General features: G+C 31.4%; 1 protein-coding gene across 2 annotated transcripts; it reads left to right on the forward strand.

Annotated features, from left to right (window-relative positions):
* The first annotated feature begins 11,025 nt into the window (after positions 1 to 11,025).
* LOC107927151 (lactoylglutathione lyase) lies at positions 11,026 to 13,528 on the forward strand. Of its 2 annotated transcripts, XM_016810059.2 has the most exons (8): positions 11,026 to 11,264; positions 11,359 to 11,420; positions 11,989 to 12,049; positions 12,190 to 12,269; positions 12,564 to 12,634; positions 12,903 to 12,992; positions 13,108 to 13,218; positions 13,295 to 13,528. In XM_016810059.2, the coding sequence occupies exons 1-7, from the start codon at positions 11,169 to 11,171 to the stop codon at positions 13,194 to 13,196; spliced, it is 549 nt and encodes a 182-aa protein (XP_016665548.1). In that variant the 5' UTR covers positions 11,026 to 11,168; the 3' UTR covers positions 13,197 to 13,218; positions 13,295 to 13,528. The 2 variants fall into 2 exon arrangements, with proteins under 2 accessions (XP_016665548.1, XP_016713651.1); XM_016858162.1 differs by lacking the exon at positions 13,295 to 13,528 and having other exon boundaries at positions 11,081 to 11,264; positions 13,108 to 13,219.
* Positions 13,529 to 23,487: the final 9,959 nt, after the last annotated feature.

A 23,487-nucleotide genomic window follows, 5' to 3' on the forward strand; every position in this document is an offset into this window, starting at 1 on the left:
TTAGAAATTTTATCTTAATATTATATAAGTTATCTTAATATTAAACGAGTTATGTAATTAGAAATTTGATCTTAATATTATATAAGTAATCTTAATATTATATAAGTTATGTAATTCGATATTTTATCTTAATATTATATAAGTTATGTAATAATATATAAGTTATATAATTAGAAATTTTATCTTAATATTATATAAGTTATGAAGTGTCCTGCTAAAAGCTATGTAACTTGTGAAAGTAGATCTGAAATTACTGTTACTTAAGCTATGTAAGTTATATATTATGTAAGTTACATAAAATACATAAATTATGAAATCTTATCTTAAGATTTTGCAAGTTTTGAAATTTGATCTTAATATTATATAAGTTTTGTATTAAGTAAGTTATACCATTTACAAAAGTTAAGAAATTTTAACTTTAATTTATGTATGTTGTGTGAATTTTAACTTTAAAACAAATAAAAAATAACTTTGAATTAAATTATGTATGTTATGTAAGTTTTAACTAAATTTTTGTAAGTTATCTAAAATTAAACTTAAAAATAAATTAAAAGTTTGAATTTTTTTTCCATGATTCAAATTAAATAAAAGAAAACAAAATAAACTAAATTTCCGTGATTAAAATAGCAACTAAAGGAAAAAAATTTTTTGGAGGAAAACATATAAATATTTGCAAACTATACAGGCTTTTAACCAAATGTTTATATTATTTAGACATAAATAACCTTCATTTTCGAAATAATTTACTTGCGATATGGAATAATATGTATACAACAATTAAGCATATTTGATATCAATGAAACTTAAATGTGAAAAGAAAGTGGATTAATTTGTTATTTAATGTAACGTATAGTTAAGAAATTTCGAATAATTTTAAAATAAAAAAATTTAATCCAATTCCCAGTACAATTTATTAAATTGCTTCTATTTTGCTCAACATATATAGCAATCGTTGATGGATGATAACAGAAAACATAAGTCAGAAAAGTACATGGCAATTGTAAAATAAGTAAAATGAAACATAAGCTAAAGGAAAACAACCAAAACCAATTACATATATACAAAACCAGAGCCCCAAAAGAAACATTTTTCAAAAATCATCATGATAAAACTATTACTGATTTAAGTTATGAACTAAAACATACCTTAATATTTCACTCAACTTTGTCTACTTCACTCTCACCAGCAAAGAGAGACTGCAGTCAGAAATATTTATTTTGTTAAGTAATTTGGGAAAATGCATATAAATAAGGGAAAAACTGTCAAATTTTAACATGTACCTGCCCAAACAATAGTTCGGCCAAAACACAGGCAACAAACCAGATGTCAGTGGTCAGATATGTATTAAGTTACACCAAATATTAATTCTGCCTACAAAAGATGAACCATGACCAGTTAGCAGCAAATATTTTTTCAGTTTAGCTATCAAATATGTAAAACTTTATCGATATCACAACCAAATATTACTTGGAAACATTAAATGGCAGCTTAAAACTTTACCGATATGAGAACCAAATATAAAAACTGAATGAATACCAGTGACCCTAAACCAAATATAAAAAAAAAAAGAGAACTAAAAGCAGCCAGCTGTTTACGAAACTATAGAAAAGTAAATAAACAAAGTATCAATTGATAAAGTCAAGTGAAACATAAGATACTTAGCATCCATTAATGAAGACAATACAATGATGTGAATACAAAATCAAGTAGCATGATTAAGAATTTAAAATCTCAAATATGTTTTAAAAAAAAAGAATGTCATCTATGCACAAACGATTTTAAAAAAAATTCAAATACTTAGAAAATATTGGGTTTCATCCACTGCACTATTTCACGTTTGCCAATTAAACTATCATATTATATACATCACATGATGAATTGCTACTTTAACAGTATCCTCCTGTGTATGCATCATTTAATCTATAGCATTCTTACATTTTCATATTTTACCATTCATATTGCTAGAGATATTGCTTTATAACTAAAATTAATTATTGCAAACATTCTTACATTTTCATATTTTACCATCTACAAATTTAAAAAAATTATTACAAAAACATATCTAAATTTGTATTATAATATTTAGGTAGATGATAAATTGAAGTTGAGTTGAATGGTTATTGGATTAGATATTGATATTTATTAATAAAATTTAATATTTAAAAAAAACTTGTTATTAAATTAATTAGTTCCAAAATTAAAATTATATATTAAAAAATGTAATTTAATTGTTTAGATTATTATTGTTATTATTTGAAATTCATTATATAGTAATATAAAAGAATGTTTAAAAACTATTTTGCAAAGTTAAATTAAAAAATATAAAAAATATATTAAAAAATTATTTTGCATTTTAACATGCCAGATGTTAACGACTATACCTATTTGCAATCACCATTTTCATGTCTACTGTATTAACAATGGATTGGCTTCAACTCAACCAAGCAAGTATTAAAACAAAAATTGAAGAATACCTATTAAGTACCTTTGGATGAAAATTGAAGAAAAACAAAACATAGATAGAAATGACTGACAGTCACCGGACCAAATATTGCCAACAACAGCCAATCCAGCTTCGCTAAGGTATTACCATTTCCCTTTTTCCCTCTTTATCCACGTTCTTTTGTATATAAGTTTTCAAAACAATAGCACATCCGGGCTTTATTTAACAGTTTCCCTTAACAAGCTCATAAATGAATATTGCTTTCAGGTCATATTATTTGTGGATATATATTTCCATCAATTTGTTCCAAATCCAAAGGAGCAAAGCAGTGTTTAACATAAAAGAAACACATGGTATGGTACCCACTATCAAACTAATCAAAAGCATCGACTAATTTACTCAAAAAGGACCAAATTTTGAGCATGAACGAGTCGAATAAAAGCACTCCATATCAGAACTAAGGACACAAAGCTTGAAATAAAATGATGAAATTAATACCGAGAGTTTTATACCTTGGAAAAGGTATCGGCCAAAACTGAAGATGGAGTCCGAAAAGCGTAATTTTAGCGTCTTCTCCTCAGTTTCAGCCTTGGAGCTTCTGGGAAAGTTGGAAGCTTGAAAGCGTCGGTAGCTGAAAGAAAGAAGCCACTTTAGTCTTCACTGGAAGCAAGACGAGAGGAAAGGGAAAAAGAAAAAAAAAACAATTAGTTGCTTAAAAGGACGAACTTACCGATGGTTGCGACACAGGAGACGGACGGAGAATGTGATGCAGCACAGGAGACGGCAGAGTAGCAGGTGGTCGGGTTTGGGGAGCTGTTAGGGATTAGGGGAAATTTTAGGGATTTGGGGGGAGAATGAGTTTTGGGGATAACTGATGGAGGTTTTGGGGGATAACTGATGGAGAAATATCTTGGGTGTAAAATTTGGTCAGAAGGATGGAAAAAAACGATGCCGTTTTCATCTAAAAAATTAACCATTTGTGGCGTTTATAAATAAGCGCCACTAACTATAAGTCGAAACGCAGTCGTTTCATTAACAAATAGCTCACACCTGTGGCATTTTTAAATAAACGCCACTAATAATACAGCAAAACGGCCTCGTATCGATAAATGTTAAAACATTTTTGCGGCGTTTTAAGCAAAGCGCCACTAACTATAAATCAAAACGCAGTCGCTTCATCAACACTTACCTCAAACCCGTGGCGTTTTCGAAAAATCGCCACTAATAACATTTAAAAAACGGCAGCGTTTCTATAAATGTTAGAACAATTTTGCGGTGTTTTAAGTAAAGCGCCACTAAATATAAGATCAAATGAAGTCGTTTCCCCAACAGTTAACTCAAGCTTGTGGCGTTTCCAAAAAAACGCCACTAATACCATACACAAAACGACAACATTTCAATAAACATAATTACAATTTTGCGGCGTTTCATGTAAAGCGCCACTAATAGCAACGTAAAATGGTGCAGTTTTATTAACTCCTAATAAAATTTGCGGCGTTTTTTTAAAGCACCATTTCTGGAGAAGAACAGAACGATGCCGTTCCCCTTCCCAGTTACAGGATACAAATTTTGCAAAAAATATAGTCCACCAAAAGTATAGTCCTTTTGCGGCGTTTTGCAAAAAACACCACTAAAATTTTGCATCAAAACATAACGTTTTGCAATATTAGGCACAAATTTTGTGGCGCGTTTTAAAAAACGCCACTAATTTCTATCCTTTTGTGGCATGCAGTAGAAAACGCCACTAAGAACACAGATCAAAACGCAATGTTTTGCCATTTCTGAAACAAATTTGCGGCGTTTTTTATAAACGCCACAAGGAAAACGGAGTAAAACGTCATCGTTTTTCATACTAATCCATATTTGTGGCATTTTTTACTAAAACGCCACTAATGCATAAACACTAAAATAAATTTAATTTTTATCATTTTTTATTAACCTTAAACCCTTAGAGCCATAAATAGTAAGACACTAACTATAAAAAACTAAACCCTAAACCATAAACCCCAAACCAAATAATAAACATTAACCACTAACCTAAAATACTAAACATTAAACCCTAAACTTAATTTAAACCATAAATATATATTATAAGTTACAATTAAAAGTAATTAAAAAGAATCGTATTGCTTGTTTAAACCCTAAAATAACTTTTTTTTTATATTTTTTTATCAAAATCCCTAACCTTTAAACCCTAATACCAGCCTAAGCCTTAAAACCATAATTAACTAAGACTCTGACTATAAAAACTAAACTCCAAACAATAAACTTTAAAACACTAAATATCCCAAACCCAATATAACAAACCCTAAACCATAAACTTAAAATTATAGTACTAAACATTAAACCTTAAACTATAAAACCCCTTAAACTATAGCCCTTAAACCTTTTAAACCCTAAACCCCAAAAATTTTTAATCAATATTAAGTACTGCTTCCACAATTTTTTATAAACATATATAAGCTTTTACATTAATATATATCTATGTGTATATACATGTACATCAATATCCACATGAAATTTTTAGGGGATTAAGGTTTTAAGGATTATGTTTTTAGGGTTTAAGGGTTTTAAAAAAGCCATATGACCGGCATCGATTTTAACAGCTTAATGGTAACTTAAATGAAAACTTCTAATTATAATTAATATAAATAAATCAATTAAATAACAAATAGAAAAATAATTATTTTGCGGCGCTTGTTCAAAAACGCTGCTAAATCCCCCAATGCTCAGTAAAACGACATCGTTGGGCCTAGGTTTTTTACGACGCTTTCCCGAAAACGTCGCTAAAACCCTGAGCATTAGCAGCGCTTCTCCATAAACGCCGCTAAATCCCCGAATACTCAGAGAACGGCATCGTTGGGCTTAGGTTTCTTTGCGGCGCTTCCTCAGAAACGCCGCTAAAGCACTGAACATTGGCGGCGCTACCTCAAAAACGCCGCTAAGTCACCGAATGCTCAGAAAACAGCGTCGTTGAGCTTAGGTTTCTTTGCGGCGCATTCTTAAAAATGCCGTTAAATCCCTGAGCTTTAGCGGCGCTTCATAAAAAACGCTGCTAAATCCCCGAATGCGCCGAAAACGATGTCGTTGGGCTAAGGTTTTTTGCGACGCTTTATAGAAAACGCCGCTAATGCTTATTTTTCAGTGGCGTTTTCCATAAAGCGTCGTTAATGATTGATCTTGAGCGGCATTTGTTATCAAAACGCCGCTAGAAACGCCGCTAAAAGCCTGTTTTGGTGTAGTATTACTACAAGAAAGGTACATATACAACATTTGTTTTATAATAGAAAATAAAATTATTATATGTATTTATAATATAATTTATTTGTTTATATCAGTTTTACAAGATCAAAACAATGAGAATTGAATAGTAGGATGTATGATACTATAATATGTCCACGTGTTTATAAAATAACATTTTATAATAGGGAAAATATTTGGTACACTGCTGGTGGAGATTTTAAATTCCACAAGTAGCATTAAAGGATTGACAAGTGTCCTATAGAGGTACAGTAAATTATTAGAAAAATATATATTTAAAAAAAAGAGGCAAATATCAAAATTTTAAGGCTGCTTGTGAAATAAAAAAAGTACACTAGTGTACCAAATACTCACCCTTTATAGTATTGTACCTATTACTTACAAAATATTATATATTTTAAATCTTATTACATTAAATATGTTATATATGATTTATTACTTTTTTTAATTTTAAAAAAATGCGTTTGAATTTTTTTGAATTTATAAAAATACCTTTTATTTTCCATCGTATTACTAAATTTGCATTTAAAAATAATTATAATATTTATCATACTGAACCTCATGGCTTCAAGGTTCGAGAGAATTTCTTTAAATATTATTAAGTGTTCATGCACAGACGTACCTTCCTCCAAACAATGAGCATAAGGACACTGCTTCATATGCAGCTTGATAGTTAGAGTTTTCGACATACACAGTCGTTCTAGCCTCTTCCATAATGCAACAACGGTCTTCTCCTTTATCACATCCTGCAAATTTTCATTAGACAAATGTAGATGTAATTGCGTCAAAGCCTTTTGATCATTACGCTTCTTCTCTTCATCCGTTAATGTCGAAGCCATCTTATCTATCTCTAGCAAGGCATCCTTCAGACCCATCTGCTCAAGAACTGCATGCATCTTAATCTGCCACAACGTGAATCTGGTGTTGCGACCCAACAACGAAATTTCATATTTTAGCGACGTCATTATCGTGATCGAGATAAGCAACCTTGAAAGCTATGATACCAATTTGTGAAAAATAGAACGTCGATAATGACAATGTATCGCAAAGAAAAGAGAAAGGAAAAAAATACATATTTTTACATGGAAACCCTTTTCGGGGAAAAACCACAGGCAGAGGAGAAGATAATTCACTATGTCGAATTCGAATGATTATAAGAGGAGTAGACTATGTTTATTTATAGGTGTGTAAAACCATACTCTAATCAAAATAAAATAGAAGTAACGCAGTAAGGTTAAAACACCTTATTCAAATCAACATTAAACAGAGGAAGTATACTTCTATTCGAACTTCTCTTGCACACTTGTATTTTATTTTATCATGAATTTGGGTTATATCTCTAACACGTCTTGCATGTTTTTCATTTAGATTTTGTTTATGCATGCCATGTTACATTGCATGGGGTTGAGATAATATGGTAAGGAGGAAGTTCTGGCAGTTTAATGATCTGTATTATCTGATGGTTTAACCACATTCCTGTTCTAGAAGATTTACTGCAATTATAGTGGTTCGACCACACATATCTGTTTTGGCATGTTAGCTGCAATATAATGGCTTGACCACATATATCTTATATGGCATTTTTAACTGCAACCCTAGTGGCATTGTCCACAATTATCTGTTGGTGTGTTTTTGGATGGACGAGTTCTGGGGAACTCTAATTTGGTGCGTAGCGGAGTTGGGTAAGAAGTTTTCTGAAAAATATGCATTCTATTTTCTAAAAATATTGCATCGGCATAATCGCGCATGCACAAGTTTTGTAATTCAAGTTTGGTGAAATTCTCTGTGATATTTTGATATGTTTATTTAGGACTGGACGACATGCGAGAGTTTGAATGGTTTTCTTGGTTAATTAAATAAGATGGTTTACGTTTTTAGTTATTTTGGACTGTAAATTTATTTTTGGTTTTTGTTCTATTTGTCGGATTTTGGTATTTTTAATGTTAAACTACAAAATTGCATGATTTATCAAACTAAAATTCAATTTTCAAAACTAAAACTTTGAAAATTTTCGTTGCAATATTAAATGCTAAATTAAGTGCTTTTCCAAAAAATAAATAAGTTCTGCACGTGTGTTTTTCTTAAATAACATGCAAGAGTATTCAAAAATAATATTTTGGAATCACATGATTTCTGAAACTAGATTTCAAATTATGGGTTTTATTTTGTTTAAAACAAACTATTGTAATTCTTCCAGATTCAGCCGTAACGTCTAGGTCAGATTTTGGGGGTGTTATAATATATATATTTATTCATGAATGTATGAATGTTGTATTAATGAGCAACTCTGAGAATTGATTATTTGATACATGAAACTGAAAGTTATGATGCTTAAATGTTGGCGGCATTGAAGTACCGTAATTTGAATTGAATTGCTATCTATGTTAATTATGAGCAATGTCATTTATTATATATCTTGTTAGTGGTTTATATTGGTTTTATTGTAAATGAATTTACACTAAGTGTCATAACTCACTTCCCTTAATTTTCCATCCTTTTAGATAACCCATCAAGTGAGGACACGAGCACGACATTCAGATGAACACGATTTACTTTTGTTTTCTTTAAATATTTTAGTTTCTTTAATATGTTTTATTTCTTTAAAAAGATTGTCATTATTTATTATAAACCATGACATGTTAGTGTTTAGATTTGATCATATGTTGTATGACATGCTTTATAAATTTTAAATTAGGATATTAGATTATAATTATATGATGAAACTGATTTTCTTAACAAACATAAACAATTTCCATCTTTTCCGTTGCAAAGTAATAAATAAGATTTGAGGTATAATAAATTAAAAGAATATCTAGGTTTTCTAAACAAATTAAACAAACCTTTTAAAATGACCGTTTCCAAAAAGTCTGATAACTTATCGGGCCGCTTCAATGGCTAATATAATCTCTTGAATTCGGGTCTAACGTCTAGGTTGGGTTGGGAAGTTTACACCTACATTAAATATGTTATACATGATCAATTACTTTTTTTTTTAAATTTAGAAACAAAAGCGTTTGGAAAAATTTTGAATTTACGAGAATACCCATTATTTTCTATCATATTACTAAATTCACATTTAAAAATAATTATAATATTTAACTTAAAATTATTAGTTAAAAAATTGAAGTAAAATAAAAATTTTGGTAATTATATATTTAAAAATAATTATAATTTAGTTTACAATTATTAATTAAAAATATTTGACGTAAAAAAGTTGTGCTAATTTTATTGAAGTAGTTATTATTTGAATAGAATTCTAAGCATTTTCATTATCACTTAATTAAAAATAGATTTATGTACCAACTAAAATTTAAGTTTAGCTTTATAAATAACATTCTGTAAAGCAGACACTCTTAAAACTGATTTTTTTATATATTTTTAATTATCATCATTAATATAATTAAAATCATAAGCAACACATGTGACATTAAAAACTAGACTCCAATAATATATTAAAAATGAAAAGTTTGATAAGGCTCACGAGCTGCTTGAGCCGAGCATTACTAAGTTCGACTTTAACTTTATCAATAACTCTAACTGCTCAAACTAATTGTAGTAATTACCAAATCAAGTTCAATCGAGTTGAAACATTTTCGAATTCAACTTGAATAGTTTTAGAGGACCAATTCTTCATGTACCCACCTAATTTATTTCTAGTATTTTCCTTTTATGAATCATGTTAAAGAAAGATAGAATTCAATATATCTTATCACAAGAAAAAAAGTGATTCATACGACATATTCCTAAAGAAAATAATCAGGCAACATACACTTTAGCTAAAATGACGACGATTTATGCTTATATGAAAGTTTGGGAATTATTAGAAGAGGATATTCCTAACGGTGTCCTTTTTCCCTGGTTGTATTATGTAATATTTTGTTTTTAGACTATTTGTTTAAAAAAAAGCCGGCAATTTTTTATTTTAGAAATTAGGAGAGGCGATAAAATCGGAGATACTAAAGACAAGCAAAGTTGTTAAGTCAAAATTCATTGCGTAGATAATATAATAAAGCTAATTAATAGTTTGTCACTATCCACGTTGGATAATCTATTTGTTTAATGTTATTTTTGGGTAAATTATATGTAAGGTCATTAAATTATTAGTAAGTTTATGTTTTAGTCATTTAACTTTAAAAAATTACAAAAATATCACTAAATTATTCGAAAGTTTTCATTTAAGTTATTAAACTATTTAAATGTGTTTTTTTAAGTCACTGGGCTATTCAATTCTTTTTTCTTAAAAAAAGCCTACGAGCTTTAAGTGACGATTTGACGATTGATACGATGGATCGGTACTCATCGACAAGTAATAGAACATATCTTAAATTCAAGTCGATTTAGCGGTCAATGTCGGAGATAGAAGAAAAAATCTATTTAAATTTTGGTTCGCAAATTTATAACGTTCAAAATTATTTCATGAAAATAAAAATTGAACTACAGAAAAGAAATGGAATGTGAGCTTTGAATTAGTATAGGCAGTGAGAACAAAAAAGACTATACAATGATAATTTTAATAGCCCAATGACTTAAATAAAAACTTTTGACTAATTCAATAACTATTTTATAACTTTTTATAATTGAGTAACTAAAACATAAATTTACTAATAACTTATTCAACTTAAATTAAATTTTTTTTTCATTCATTGAAGTGCGTCAGCAAGCAATAATTTAGAATTATTAATTTGATAAAATAAATTATATTCCCAAAATAACCTAAAATATTACCATTCAAAATTCAAAGAATAGAAACACGAAACAAGCAAGTTGCTCATAAAAATAAATTAAATTATTACAAGAGTAACTGAGCAAGCCATTGTGGACTTTGACACATACAAACGCTGTCTGTTTTCCTTAAATTTACTTAAATACTAATAACTCTCAATTTAGTGTTTAGGATCTTGACTTTAAAATTTAAAATTTAAAATTATTAGTATTTACCATTTAAGATTTAAGGTTTAAGTCTCGAGTTTAGAGCTTATGATCTCTAAGTATTCAGGTTTAGGGTCCCATCATGCGTAGTTGTAATATATAAGTCTCTATTTTTATCATTTTCACATGTCATGTGTGAATTTTATTCGATTCTTTATCACATTTATTTTAAGTTGTGTAGTAATAATAAATCTTTAAAAAAATTAATGCTATTTGCATTTATTTAACTCTTCAATTATTTTTATTTTATTCAATAATGTGACGTAACTCTCAGATAAAATATTCTCCCCAAAATTAGTAGCACTGTCAATAAACTATTGGAATTACGTCAACGGCGGCTAGTTGCCGTTTCTTCTGCTTCATTTAATTGGCGAACCCTTCACATCACCTTCATCACACTCATTTGTTTTTTGTTTTTAACATCTTCAAAGCCCCTATATAAGCAATCTTTCACTTTTAACACAACTTCACAAACTTTCCCTCATCTCACTCTTTAACTCTAAACCCCAACTCTCCAGATTACATATTGCAAACAATGGGGTCATTGGATTCAAAAGAATCACCAGCCAATAACCCAGGCCTTCATTCTCCCCCTGATGAAGCCACCAAAGGCTACATCATGCAGCAAACCGTAAGTTCCTGTTTTGGGCGTTTACAACATGTACATTGCTATGGCTTTTAAGGGAATTTATGTAATGTTTTCATTTTTCTTTTGAATTTTACAGATGTTTCGAATCAAGGACCCAAAACCTACCCTTGAATTTTATAGTCGCGTTTTGGGCATGTCGTAAGTTATATTATTCTTTTTTTTTTCTTAATTTTGACCCTTTTGCATTATAAAGTTAAATAAATATCTTTTGAAGTTCAAGTAACTTTTTAAATATAAGCAATGGCGTAGTTAGGGAATTGGCAGGCTTCGACCTATTTAAAATAGAAAATTTTTCATTTAGTCTTTTTAATTTTTTTAAAAATTTTAAATTAGTGAAACTAAAATTGTACTTTAGCCTCTTAAAAATAATAAAAATGTGATTTAGTCCTTTAAAAATTATAAAGATATAGTCTATTCAAATGGTAAAATTGTATTTTTATTATCGTAAAAATTAAAATTTAATTTCGATCACCCTAAAAAATTTTTTTCCTCCACCCCTGAATATAAGAAAAGTATTTTTGAAAAATTAAAAATTTTTTATTTTTAAAAAGTTACTTTTGAGTTAAATTATCTATTTTTTTTCTTATTTATATCTTCCTATAAACACTTTTATTATGGAATCTATTTTCAAAATTGATTATTTCTAAAATCAAACACTTGTGTTTGATTTGATTGTTAATGGAATCCATGACAACATCATTTTCAGGTTGCTAAACAAAGTGGATGTTCCATATATGAAAATGACATTGTATATGATGGGCTATGAGGTAAAATTGATATAGTTGTATTGCAAGAAATTGTCTTGTTATTTGTCTCATTTCATTGTGCTATCATCTTTCACTTATTGGTTTTAGGTGCCACCATTTTGGAAAAAAATTAATTATGTTTGATTCTAAATGCAATGTAGGATGTTTCATCAGCTCCGAGTGACCCAGTTGAGAAAACTATTTGGACATTTGGAAGACCAGCTACTATGGAATTAACACAGTAAGAATACATTTTTTAAGAAAAAAGAAAAGAAAAATAATTGAACCCCATTTTGTTTTGACAAAGGTTTTGTTCTTCTGCCTCATGGCATGTATTGGATTATTCAATTAAACTAGTAGAAAATCAATCAAACTGAGTTAAAACCAGTTGGAAAACCTTTTGTTTTTATGAACTTTTAAAAAAAATTTATATTGTAATTATTGAACCGGTCAAATTAAAATTTTATGGTCTAACCGATTTGATCACTAATCCGATTCTTATCATATTGATTTAACAATTTGATGTTTCCTACAGTTTCTGGGGTACTGAAAACGACCCTGAGTTCAAAGGATACCACGATGGGAATTCAGAACCTACTGGCTTCGGTATGCATAATTTTTGTCACTTTTGTAATGTTTGTTTCTTCCCACTGTTTGGTTTGCAAATTAGAGATGGAGGCAATTTGATGGCATATACCATTCATTTGTTGTGCCTTATTGAACTCCAATGGTGATAGTGGTAGGGGATCATATTATTGGTATTAATAGCTATCCTTAAAATATATGGGAAAACTTTAGAAAAAGTTGAGTATAATCATGCCACATACTTGTATGTAATATTTACCCTCAACTCTGGTAACGTTTTCCCCTTCAGGGCACATTGGCATCACCGTGGATGACATGTATAAGGCATGTGAGAGATTTGAGAGTCTTGGAGTAGAGTTTGTCAAAAAACCAGGCGATGGTAAGTCATTTCATCTATATTAGCAACCAAAGTTAATGTCTGAAATATTTTCTTTCGGATTTTTGTTTTTAAAAAATGTATTAATTCGTGCCTTATTTGCCAATTTGATTTCTAGGTTATGCATTCATCAAGGATCCCGATGGTTACTGGATTGAAATCTTTGATTTGAATGGAATTAGAGCAATAGTTAACAATTTAGCTTAAGCTAGTGCTTCACCAAGTTCAGGTAGTTTTGTTTTTATTGCTTATCAATCTTTGTACATCATTGCAAATTAATCTAATACATGTCGGTGTCTATGCAGGAAACAAGGATATGGCATATGTAGTAGGTTTCGTTCGTTGTCATGATTCTAGTGTTATAATGTCTGCTCTCGTACATTAATTCCTTTGCTTTCTAGAACTTATCGAAAGACAAAATTCGGTGAAATCTTAATTGAAGCACATTTCATTTTTATTGTGTGTACGTTTTTTGTATGTTTAATATGTATAACAAGCACGAAAAAGTGGAAAAATAAAATAAAAATTGTAAGAGAAAACTTAATCTTCAGTTTTACTAAAATTCAACTTAAGTTATTTAAGATTTTATGTCTATGTATCATGCATGTGCTTACCAAGTCAATGCATGAAGTAGAAAAACTGAGTGATGAAAATGCAAAAACTTTCTTTGAAGTTACACACATAATACCATTCATCCTTTTACAATCCCTAACAGCATATATCATTTTGGGGATTAGCAAGAATTAACCTCTTTTTTTTAGGAATCTGTTAACACTATAGTACTATTATCAATTAGCAGTTGAAAACTTTTTTTTTTTTTGTAGTAAATAAAAATACATGCCTAAAATTAGGAATGTATAGGATAAAGGTCACCTCATGTAGTGAGCGACGAACATCCTTCACTAACAGACTTCTTACATATTGTGGTGGATCTGTGAGAATAACTAATTGATTTAACTGCTCTACTGTTGTCTTGGCCTAGCATTCAACCACCATGTTACTCTCTCTCAATATATGTCTAAACTTCACTTGCCAATCTTTAGTGCACCATTCATGAATTACTCAGACTTCTGCAATGTTACTAATTGATGCAAATCCATTTCGAATAGTATAAATTAACATTGCATTATCACAATCAACCTCTACCTATTTGAAGCCCTTTGACCAAACCAACTTTAAGCATTCAACAATTGCTCGTGCTTCAATCTGGAAAATATCGAACACCCCTGTTACCATTTCGCAATCAACCTACCAAACTCCACTTGAACATCTCACTACTCCCCCTATTGCCGCTTTGGTGTTGCTCATTGATACCGATCCATTGATGTTAATCTTGATCCATCTAGGTGGATGCTGCCACCCTTGTTCTGTTTTAGAAAAACAGGCCAATTGTTTCATATTAATTACCACTAAATCCAAAAGACTTTGCCCAAGCAAGAGTCGAAGCAATGAGTTCATGGCTACTTCTACTAGCATTATTAAAGATGAAATCATTAAGACTCTTCCAAAGAAACTAAGTAACAATTGAGAAAAAAAGTTGGCCATTCGCCCCTGCCAATTGTTAGATTCCCCTCATTCGTGATATTCTAGTGTACCTAACACCCAACATGTAAGTTGACACTATTTAACACTTTAATAATAGCAATTAATAATAATGTTATTTATTTCAACTTCGACCTACTAATAATATTATCAAAACAAATTATTAAATTATATAAAATTAAAATAGAGAATTAAATTTTAAATTTCAAATAGTTAGAGGGATTAAAGCTTCATTATTCAAATCAAATCTGAAACTTTGTTCAGATTTGAAATTTTTTAACTTGCATGGAGCAGTAGTTAAAGCTTTTATCAGACATAGATTCAAACCGTGCGACTCAATTCCCATCGCTAATATTGTATCAAAAAATTTGTCACAAAAACTTTCAAGAAACATCAAATTTTAACTCCCTCTCTCTAGCTCCCAAACCAACGTGAACAGAAAAGTTGAAGAGAAAATGATGAGGTCATGTTTTAATGAATTAAAATCAAAAGAAAAGAATTAGATATCACCTTACCTAATTGGAATCAAAAGTTTAATCAAGAAAAATCTTAACAACACAAGTTCCTCCTCTTCACACCAACAACGGTTGGTTCTAAAGCAAATGGAAAATTTTGCCAATACCAATCATTTTATTGCATTCCATATTATGCATGTACCAATTCAATTTCATTTTTTGTATCTCGTACAAGCATGCATATAACCCTATTGACATATCAATCATATTCTATCCTTTATTACATTCACTCGGGCATCTTTAGCACATATAATCATTTCTTTACAATTTAGTCCATAACTCACCTTTTTTACCAAATTGCAAACCATTCAAATTACAACCAAACATACACATATTCATAATTCAAATACATAAAAATTTAAATAAAATCATATCATATGACTTACTTGGTCAAAATAGCAAACAACCGAATCTTCAAGGACTAATAGCAATTTTGCATTTTCCCCGATTATCTTCAGTTTGGTTTAATTCCTGATTTATACAATAATTAGGTTCCATTTATCAATACCAATCATTTTATAACATTCCCTATTATGCATATACCAATTCAATTTCATATTTTACATGCTCTAAAATTTTTCATTTTATTCAATTTAGTCTCTAAAATCAAAATTGTCATAATTTTCAATTTTGAGCTACGATTTAAAAATCAATCTCAATCACATCTTCTATGACCCTCTATTATCTATTATTAAAGAAATTTGACATCAATTTCAAAATTTATACACTTTGGTCCTTTTGAACAAAACTAACAATTAAACTTTATAATCTAGTCCTTTTTCACTTCTAAGCTTAAAATCTATCAATTTAACACCAATTTATTTAAGACTTCATCAATGGAAACTTTCAAAAACTTTAACAGTTTTACAAATTGGTACAGGGACTAGCTAAATTAAGCTTCCATAACCTCAAAAATAAAAAATACAAGAAAAGGACTAGATTGAACTCACCAATAAAGGACCGAAAGTTTGAAGACCTGGCTTGGTTATATCCTTTTGTTTTCTTTTCAAATTCGATGAAGAAGAAGAAATATGGATGACAGCATCCACTCTCTTCACTTTTTTTAATACTTAAATTATACGTTAATGATCATAATTAATTTAATTAAACTAAATTAATTAATATAAATCAAAATTAATCAACTTAGTAGATTTTAACAATCCTCCACCACTATTTGACCATTTAAAAATGTTTTAATTGCTCATTTGGTCCTTAGATTAATTAAAAATCTATAGCGATAAAATTTTACAACTTTTACAATCTAGTCCTTATACCTTAATTAACTATCAATTTGACAAAATTAAGGGACCAAACTTTAATAAACTTTAATTCTAACCTTGTAAATATTATCAAAAAATGAAAATGGGGTTCCGAAACTGCTGTTTTCGACACCTTTGAAAATCAGACTATTATAGAATCACTTAGTGAAAGTTGTGATAGTGAAATTAGCAAACATGGTGAAATTAATAGTGAGGAATGTTCATAAGAGTCTATAAATTTAGAACTTGAAATATCATCTCCTCCAAATAATTGTTTTATGATGAATTAAATGTTAAAAATATTGTGAATGGGATATTAGAAGTGAGGATGATCTATATAAAAAGATTGAGAGAAAAGAGACTTTGAATAATAAAATTAATTTGATGGTTGAACTTTGGTGAGTAAAAATTCATGAGATAGAATTTGAGAGTTGTCCTCAAAATGAAAAAAAAAAGAAGAATGAAAAGAAAAAAGATACCTATGTTGGATCTAGTACCTTTAGTGTAGTATTTCCGTCTATGTATGTAGCGACGTAAAAATTTTAGCTTAGCTTGGTCGCTAATTGTGGCGATTTATTGAAAAAAAGTTTGAAATTTGACGTTTGATTTTTGAAATAAACAGGGAGTCGCCACCGATCCTTTTTCCTAGGTGTGATCGGACACCTATTAGATCTCTTATTAAAACAAATAAAAGGTTGAGTTTAGGTCTACGTTAAAATCCAGAGAAAATTTATGGTTCGGGAGTTAGTTACGCGCGAGGAAGGTATTAGCACCCTCGCGACGCCCAAAATTGGTATCTTATTAAACACATGTTGTCTTGATTTTCAAAAATACGAATTCAATTTGACATTTAAGTGTGATCCGATTGAAGGAAATGAGAAGTTGCAAGTTTTTTTTTTAGAAGGACGTCCCGTTTTTAACACGAGCCGATTAATTTCACCCAACATAGCGATGAAATCGATGACTTAATGTTAAAATTGATACATTGCCTTATTCTTAAAATTAAAATGTAAAAAGTTTTTAAAATGATAGTAAAAAAAATCCAAGAATATTATTGTCAAAAAATGCGAACAATGATGTGAATAATAAAATATATAAAATATAAAATATTAAAATATCAAAATATTAGAATAATAATAATTAATATTGAAAAATAAAAAATAAAATAGAAATAAAAAAGATGTACATAATATATATATTAGAAATAATAACGATGTTTAAAAAAATACTATTAATAATACTACATCAATATGTACATATATAAAAAATAAATATGTGATAATATTAAAAATATGTACATAATATAGTGTTAAAAATATATACATAATATAGTTAAGATATATACATAAGATAACATGTAGAAAAATATATATATATATAAATAATATAATATTAAAGATATATAAATAAAATAGTATAAAATATATATATACGTAATATAGAATTTAAAATATACCTAATATATTAAAAGAATATATATAATATAATATTAAGAAATATAATAATAACAAAAAAGGAGAGAGAGGGAGAGGGTGGATGATTTTCGGCCACAAGGTCGGCCATCGTCTGGTCGCCGGACCACCGCCGGCGCCACCGTACACGGCAGCCGGACCTCAAAAAAACTTTTTCGGTAAAAATGGGTAAGCTTCCTCCTTTTATTTTTTTTTACTTTCGTATAAAAGAAACAAAATAAGATTGAAAGGAAAACAATAAGTAAACAAAGAACTTAAAATGAGAATAGACAAAGAAACCTCTTTTGCTTTGATTTTTGATTAATCTCCAAAAAAACTAGCTTCTCCAAAAACTAGCCTTCACAATAACTCTTCTCCTTGTTACTTTAAAAAGAAACCTCTCCAAAAATCCTTTACAATAACTTTCTTTCCCAAAAACTCTCCAAAAAAATCTCCCCCCCCATATACAAAATATGAGAAGGCTTATATAGCCATTTACAAAATATTTTTTTATTGTTTATGTCTTCATTTGTAGGTACAAGTGGTGGTGGAGAAGGTGTGGCTAGTGGAGTTGGTGGTGGAAAAGAGTGGCTAGTGGAGTTGGTGGTGGAAAAGGTGTGGCTAGTGGAGTTGGTGGTGGAAAAGGTGTGGCTAGTGGAGTTGGTGGTGGAAAAGGAGTGGCTAGTTGAGAAAATTTTAAGTTGTGGGCTAGGTTTTTTTTATTTTGATTTGGGCTTAGGGTTTGGGCCATTGGGATTTTGATGTAAATTGGGCTTTGGGTAGTTAAGATTTTGGGTTTTGGGTTTAATTTTAGTGGGTTAGGTAAGGCTAAATTGGGTTTTGATGTAAATGGGCTAAAATTGGCCTACAACAGCTGCCCCTCTTTGCTTATTATCGTGTAACGAGAATAGAGCAAAGATATAAAGAAAGGCCAATTTTGCCCGGTCTTGCTAAGTATGGACTTCTTTGGTGCTCTTCTTATCCAGGTAGTCTCTTTCCAGTCCATCGCATATTGTAGCTTTGGTTCAATCCACTGCAAATTCGGAGATATGCCTTGTAGCTTCAATCTGTTCCAATGTAATTCAATATGCTCTTCTATCGCTTCAGTGAGATAAGGTTTTGGGTCTTCTCTTCTGCCACTTTAGAAAGGCAAGATCTGATATCCTCGATTAACTCCACTGCAACTTCAGGGAGACAAAATATGGTGTCTTCAATCAGCTCTAATATTGATTCTTTACTCGGCATGTGATCCTGAGCTCAACTCATTTCTCGCAATATGAATTGACTCTGTAAAACTAGACATTAAAAACAGAAATTGAAAATAGCTCAGCACGTGAGCCAAGGCTCAACTCACCTCTCGCAAAAGTAGATTTTGAAAATACCTCGACATGTGAACCCAAAGCTCAACTCACATCTCGCAATATGAGTTGATTTTTGAAAAACAGAAATTTAAAAATACCTCAGCGTGTCCTGAGGCTCAACTCACCTCTCGCAATATGAGTTGATTTTTTTAACAACAGAAATTGAAATTACCTCAGCGTGTCCTGAGGCTCAACTCACCTCTAGCAATATGAGTTGATTTTTTTTACGAACAGAAATTGAAGAACAGAAATTGAAAAGACCTCAGCATGTGAGCCGAGGCTCAACTCACCTCTCGCAATATGAGTTAATTTTTGACAAACAGAAATTGAAATTACCTCAGCGTGTCCCGAGGCTCAACTCACCTCTCGCAATATGAGTCGATTTTTGAAAAACAGAAATTGAAAACTAGAAATTGAAAATACCTCAGCGTGTGAGCCAAGGCTCAACTCACCTCTTGCAATATGAGCTAATTTTTGATGAACATAAATTAAAACCACCTCAGCGTGTCCTGAGGCTCAACTCACCTCTCGCAATATGAGTTGATTTTTGACAAACAAAAATTGAAATTACCTCAGCGTCTTGAGGCTCAACTCACTTCTCGCAATATGAGTTGATTTTTTTTGAAACATAAATTAAAAAAATGAAAATTGAAAATACCTCAGCGTGTCCTGAGGCTCAACTCACCTCTCGCAATATGAGTTGAAATTAAAACACAAAAATTGAAAATACCTCAGCGTGCCCCGAGGCTCAACTCACCTCTTGCAATATGAGCTGATTTTGAAAAAGTAGAAATTAAAAGGTTTAACCCACCTCTCGCAATATGAGTTGATTCTTGACAAACAGAAATTGAAATTACCTCATCGTGTCCTAAGGCTCAACTCACCTCTCGCAATATGAATTGAAAAAAATACCACAGTGTGTAATCTGAAGCTCAACTCACCTTTCGCAATATGAGTTGATTTTTTTTTAAAAACAGAAATTGAAAATACCTCAGCATGTGAACCGAGGCTCAACTCACCTCTCGCAATATAAGTTGATTTTTTTTGAAACATAAATTTAAAAAAAAAACAAAAATTGAAAATACCTCAGCGTGTCCTGAGGCTCAACTCACCTCTCGCAATATGAGTTGAAATTAAAACACAAAAATTGAAAATACTTCAGCGTGCCCCGAGGCTCAACTCACCTCTTGCAATATGAGCTGATTTTGAAAAAGTAGAAATTAAAAGGTTCAACCCACCTCTCGCAATATGAGTTGATTCTTGACAAACAGAAATTGAAATTACCTCATCGTGTCCTGAGGCTCAACTCACCTCTCGCAATATGAATTGAAAAAAATACCACAGTGTGTAATCTGAAGCTCAACTCACCTCTCGCAATATGAGTTGATTTTTTTTAAAAACAGAAATTGAAAATACCTGAGCATGTGAACCGAGGCTCAACTCACCTCTCGCAATATAAGTTGATTTTTTTTTTGAAAACAGAAATTGAAAATACCTCAACGTGTCTTGAGGCTCAACTCATTTCTCGCAATATAAGTTGAATTTTGAAAACAGAAATTGAAATTACCTCAGCGTGTCCTGAGGCTCAACTCATTTCTCGCAATATGAGTTGATTTTTTTTTTAACAATAGAAATTGAAATTACCTCAGCGTGTCCTGAGGCTCAACTCACCTCTAGCAATATGAGTTGATTTTGAAAAACAAAAATTAAAAGGCTTAACTCACCTCTCGCAATATGAGTCAATTTAAAACATAAACTAAAAATACCTCGGCGTGCCCCGAGGCTCAACTCACTTCTCGCAATATGAGTTGATTTTGAAAAAAAAATTTAAAAATACCTCAACGTGTCTTGAGGCTCAACTCATCTCTCGCAATATGAGTTGATTTTCCTTGGAAAACATGAATATTAAACATCAAAATACCATAACCAGTCCTTTGGTAGAACTCAGGTATCTTTTCCTTTGATTCAGTGCGACTCTCATTCAAGATTTCTTGCTTTACTGGATTACCTGTATATGCCATGCATGATGTCATCATGATATGCACATGTTTGTCTTAAATGCCTTTATGCCTACATGATTATGCAGTGCTCCTTAAGCATATTGGTCGTATGTCATTTTCGCCATGATTGTTGAGGATCTGCGTTCATTGCTTTGATTCTCGACCTTCTCTTCAGGCCTCATACCTGTCTTCGAGCTTTACGAGTAATCGACGTTTCTCAGATATCACCCTTTTGCCATTGGTTAAACTTTGTTCTTGCTTTGAAGATCTTGCACTTATCGAATTCTTATCTGGGTAATGCTTGACATTTCTTTTGTTTAGAGTATGTCATTTCACTATTTATCATTAAATAAACACATAATGAGATGCATGAAAATGGTCAGGTAGGGATAAAAAGGATATCTCATATTCCTTTATTTCAAATGTGGCAAACAAAGAAAGTTAACCAATGAGAGTAAAAATGTCAAAAAGAAAGAAAATGTCGTATTCAACGGATACAAATGCTCTAGATATTCAACACATGAACTCTTCCACGTTCCTCAATCAATAATCTTTTCGAGCATGGCTTCTTGCGTAGAAAATTTCGAGCTTTCAGAAGTGCTTCAAATACTGTAGTCTCACTACTTGACCTATCGTTCGACCGCCAGGTTTGTTTCATTAGGACGCCCTCTCGGGTTTTCATCCTAATCTTTTTGTACTAATCAAAACGCCCTTTTCGGGTTTTCGCCCTAATCCCTTTTTTTTAAGATGCCCTTTTCGGGTTTTCATCTTAAGCATAATATTTCTTCACCGCATCTGAATTCACCGGATTCGGTAACTCCTTCCCATCCATCTCGGTAAGGATTAAAGCTCCTCCTGAGAATGCCTTTTTTACAACGTATGGCCCTTCCCAATTTGGTGCCCATTTTCCTCGCAGGTCTTTTTGTATTGGGAGAATCTTTCTCAGAATGAGTTCTCCTTCATGGAACTCACTTGGTCGTACCTTCTTGTCATGGGCTGTGATCATTCTCTTTTGGTACATTTGCCCATGACAAATTGCCCTTAGACGTTTTTCTTCAATGAGGTTCAACTGATCATATCGAGCTCGAACCCATTCTGCTTCTTCTAACTTTGATTCCATCAATACTCATAGAGAGGGGATCTCAACCTCGATAGGTAGCACAGCTTCCATTCCATAGACTAGAGAGAAAGGAGTTGCTCCCGTAGATGTTCGCACAGATGTGCGATATGCAAACAAAGCAAATGGAAGTTTCTCATGCCAATCTTTATATGTCTCAGTCATTTTCCCAATGATCCTCTTAATGTTCTTGTTAGCTGCTTCAACAGCCCCGTTCATCTTTGGGCGATAGGGTGAGGAATTATGATGCTTTATTTGGAACTGCTCGCACACTTCTTTCATCATCTTATTGTTCAGATTCGTGGCATTATCTGAGATGATTCTTTCAGGCAAACCATATCGGCAAATGATTTCCTTTTTCAAAAACTTGCACACTGCAGTATTCGTCACATTGGCAAACGAAGCGGCTTCAATCCATTTTGTGAAGTAATCGATAACCACAAAAATGAATTGATGTCCATTTGAAGCTTTTGGAGAAATTGGCCCTATGACATCCATGCTCCACATAGAAAAAGGCCACAGAGAAGTCATGACATGAAGGGGTGAAGGGGCTACATGAATTTTATCGCCGTAGATTTGACATTTGTGGCATTTTCTGGCAAAATTGATGCAGTCACTTTCCATTGTCAGCCAATAATAACCGAGTCTCATGATCTTTCTGGCCATATTGAAACCATTGGCATGCATTCCGCAAATTCCCTCATGGACCTCTTCAAGTATTTTTCTGGCTTCAACATCATCCACACATCTCAAAAGCATCTGATCCTTTCCTCTTTTATACAGGATATCCCCATCAAGAACAAATCCCGCTGCCATTCTTCTAATTGTTCTTTTATCGTTCTCATTCGCTTGTTCGGGATACCTTTGATTCTTGGTATATTCTAAGATATCATGGAACCAAGGCCGTCCGTCTACTTCTTTCTTAATGCTACAACAGTGTGCAGAGACCTCGTATATGCTCATTTTGAGGGGCATTATTTCTGCTTCTCTACTTGCTTTGAACATTGAAGCCAAAGTGGCTAGGGCATCAGCCAGTTGGTTCTCTTCTCGTGGGAAGTAATGAAAAGTTATTTCTTTGAATTCCTTGATCAATCCAGCCACTAAATCGCTGTACTTAATCAATTTTGAGTCCCTCACTTCCCATTCTCCACGGATTTGGTAAATCACTAGGGCTGAGTCCCTGTACACCTTCAAGATCTCGATGTTTCGTTCGATAGCTACACGAAGCCCCATGATACAGGCCTCATATTCTG

Source organism: Gossypium hirsutum, chromosome D03, assembly GCF_007990345.1.
Source record: "Gossypium hirsutum isolate 1008001.06 chromosome D03, Gossypium_hirsutum_v2.1, whole genome shotgun sequence".
Lineage (NCBI taxonomy): Eukaryota > Viridiplantae > Streptophyta > Magnoliopsida > Malvales > Malvaceae > Gossypium > Gossypium hirsutum.

What these genes read in the sequence shown, in the direction of transcription:
- LOC107927151 (XM_016810059.2), top strand. Translation starts at nt 11,169, where the DNA reads ATGGGGTCATTGGATTCAAAAGAATCACCAGCCAATAACCCAGGCCTT. An exon ending in GCTACATCATGCAGCAAACC is followed by an intron (nt 11,265 to 11,358) that starts GTAAGTTCCTGT and finishes TGAATTTTACAG; the next exon opens with ATGTTTCGAATCAAGGACCC. An exon ending in GCTACTATGGAATTAACACA is followed by an intron (nt 12,270 to 12,563) that starts GTAAGAATACAT and finishes TGTTTCCTACAG; the next exon opens with TTTCTGGGGTACTGAAAACG.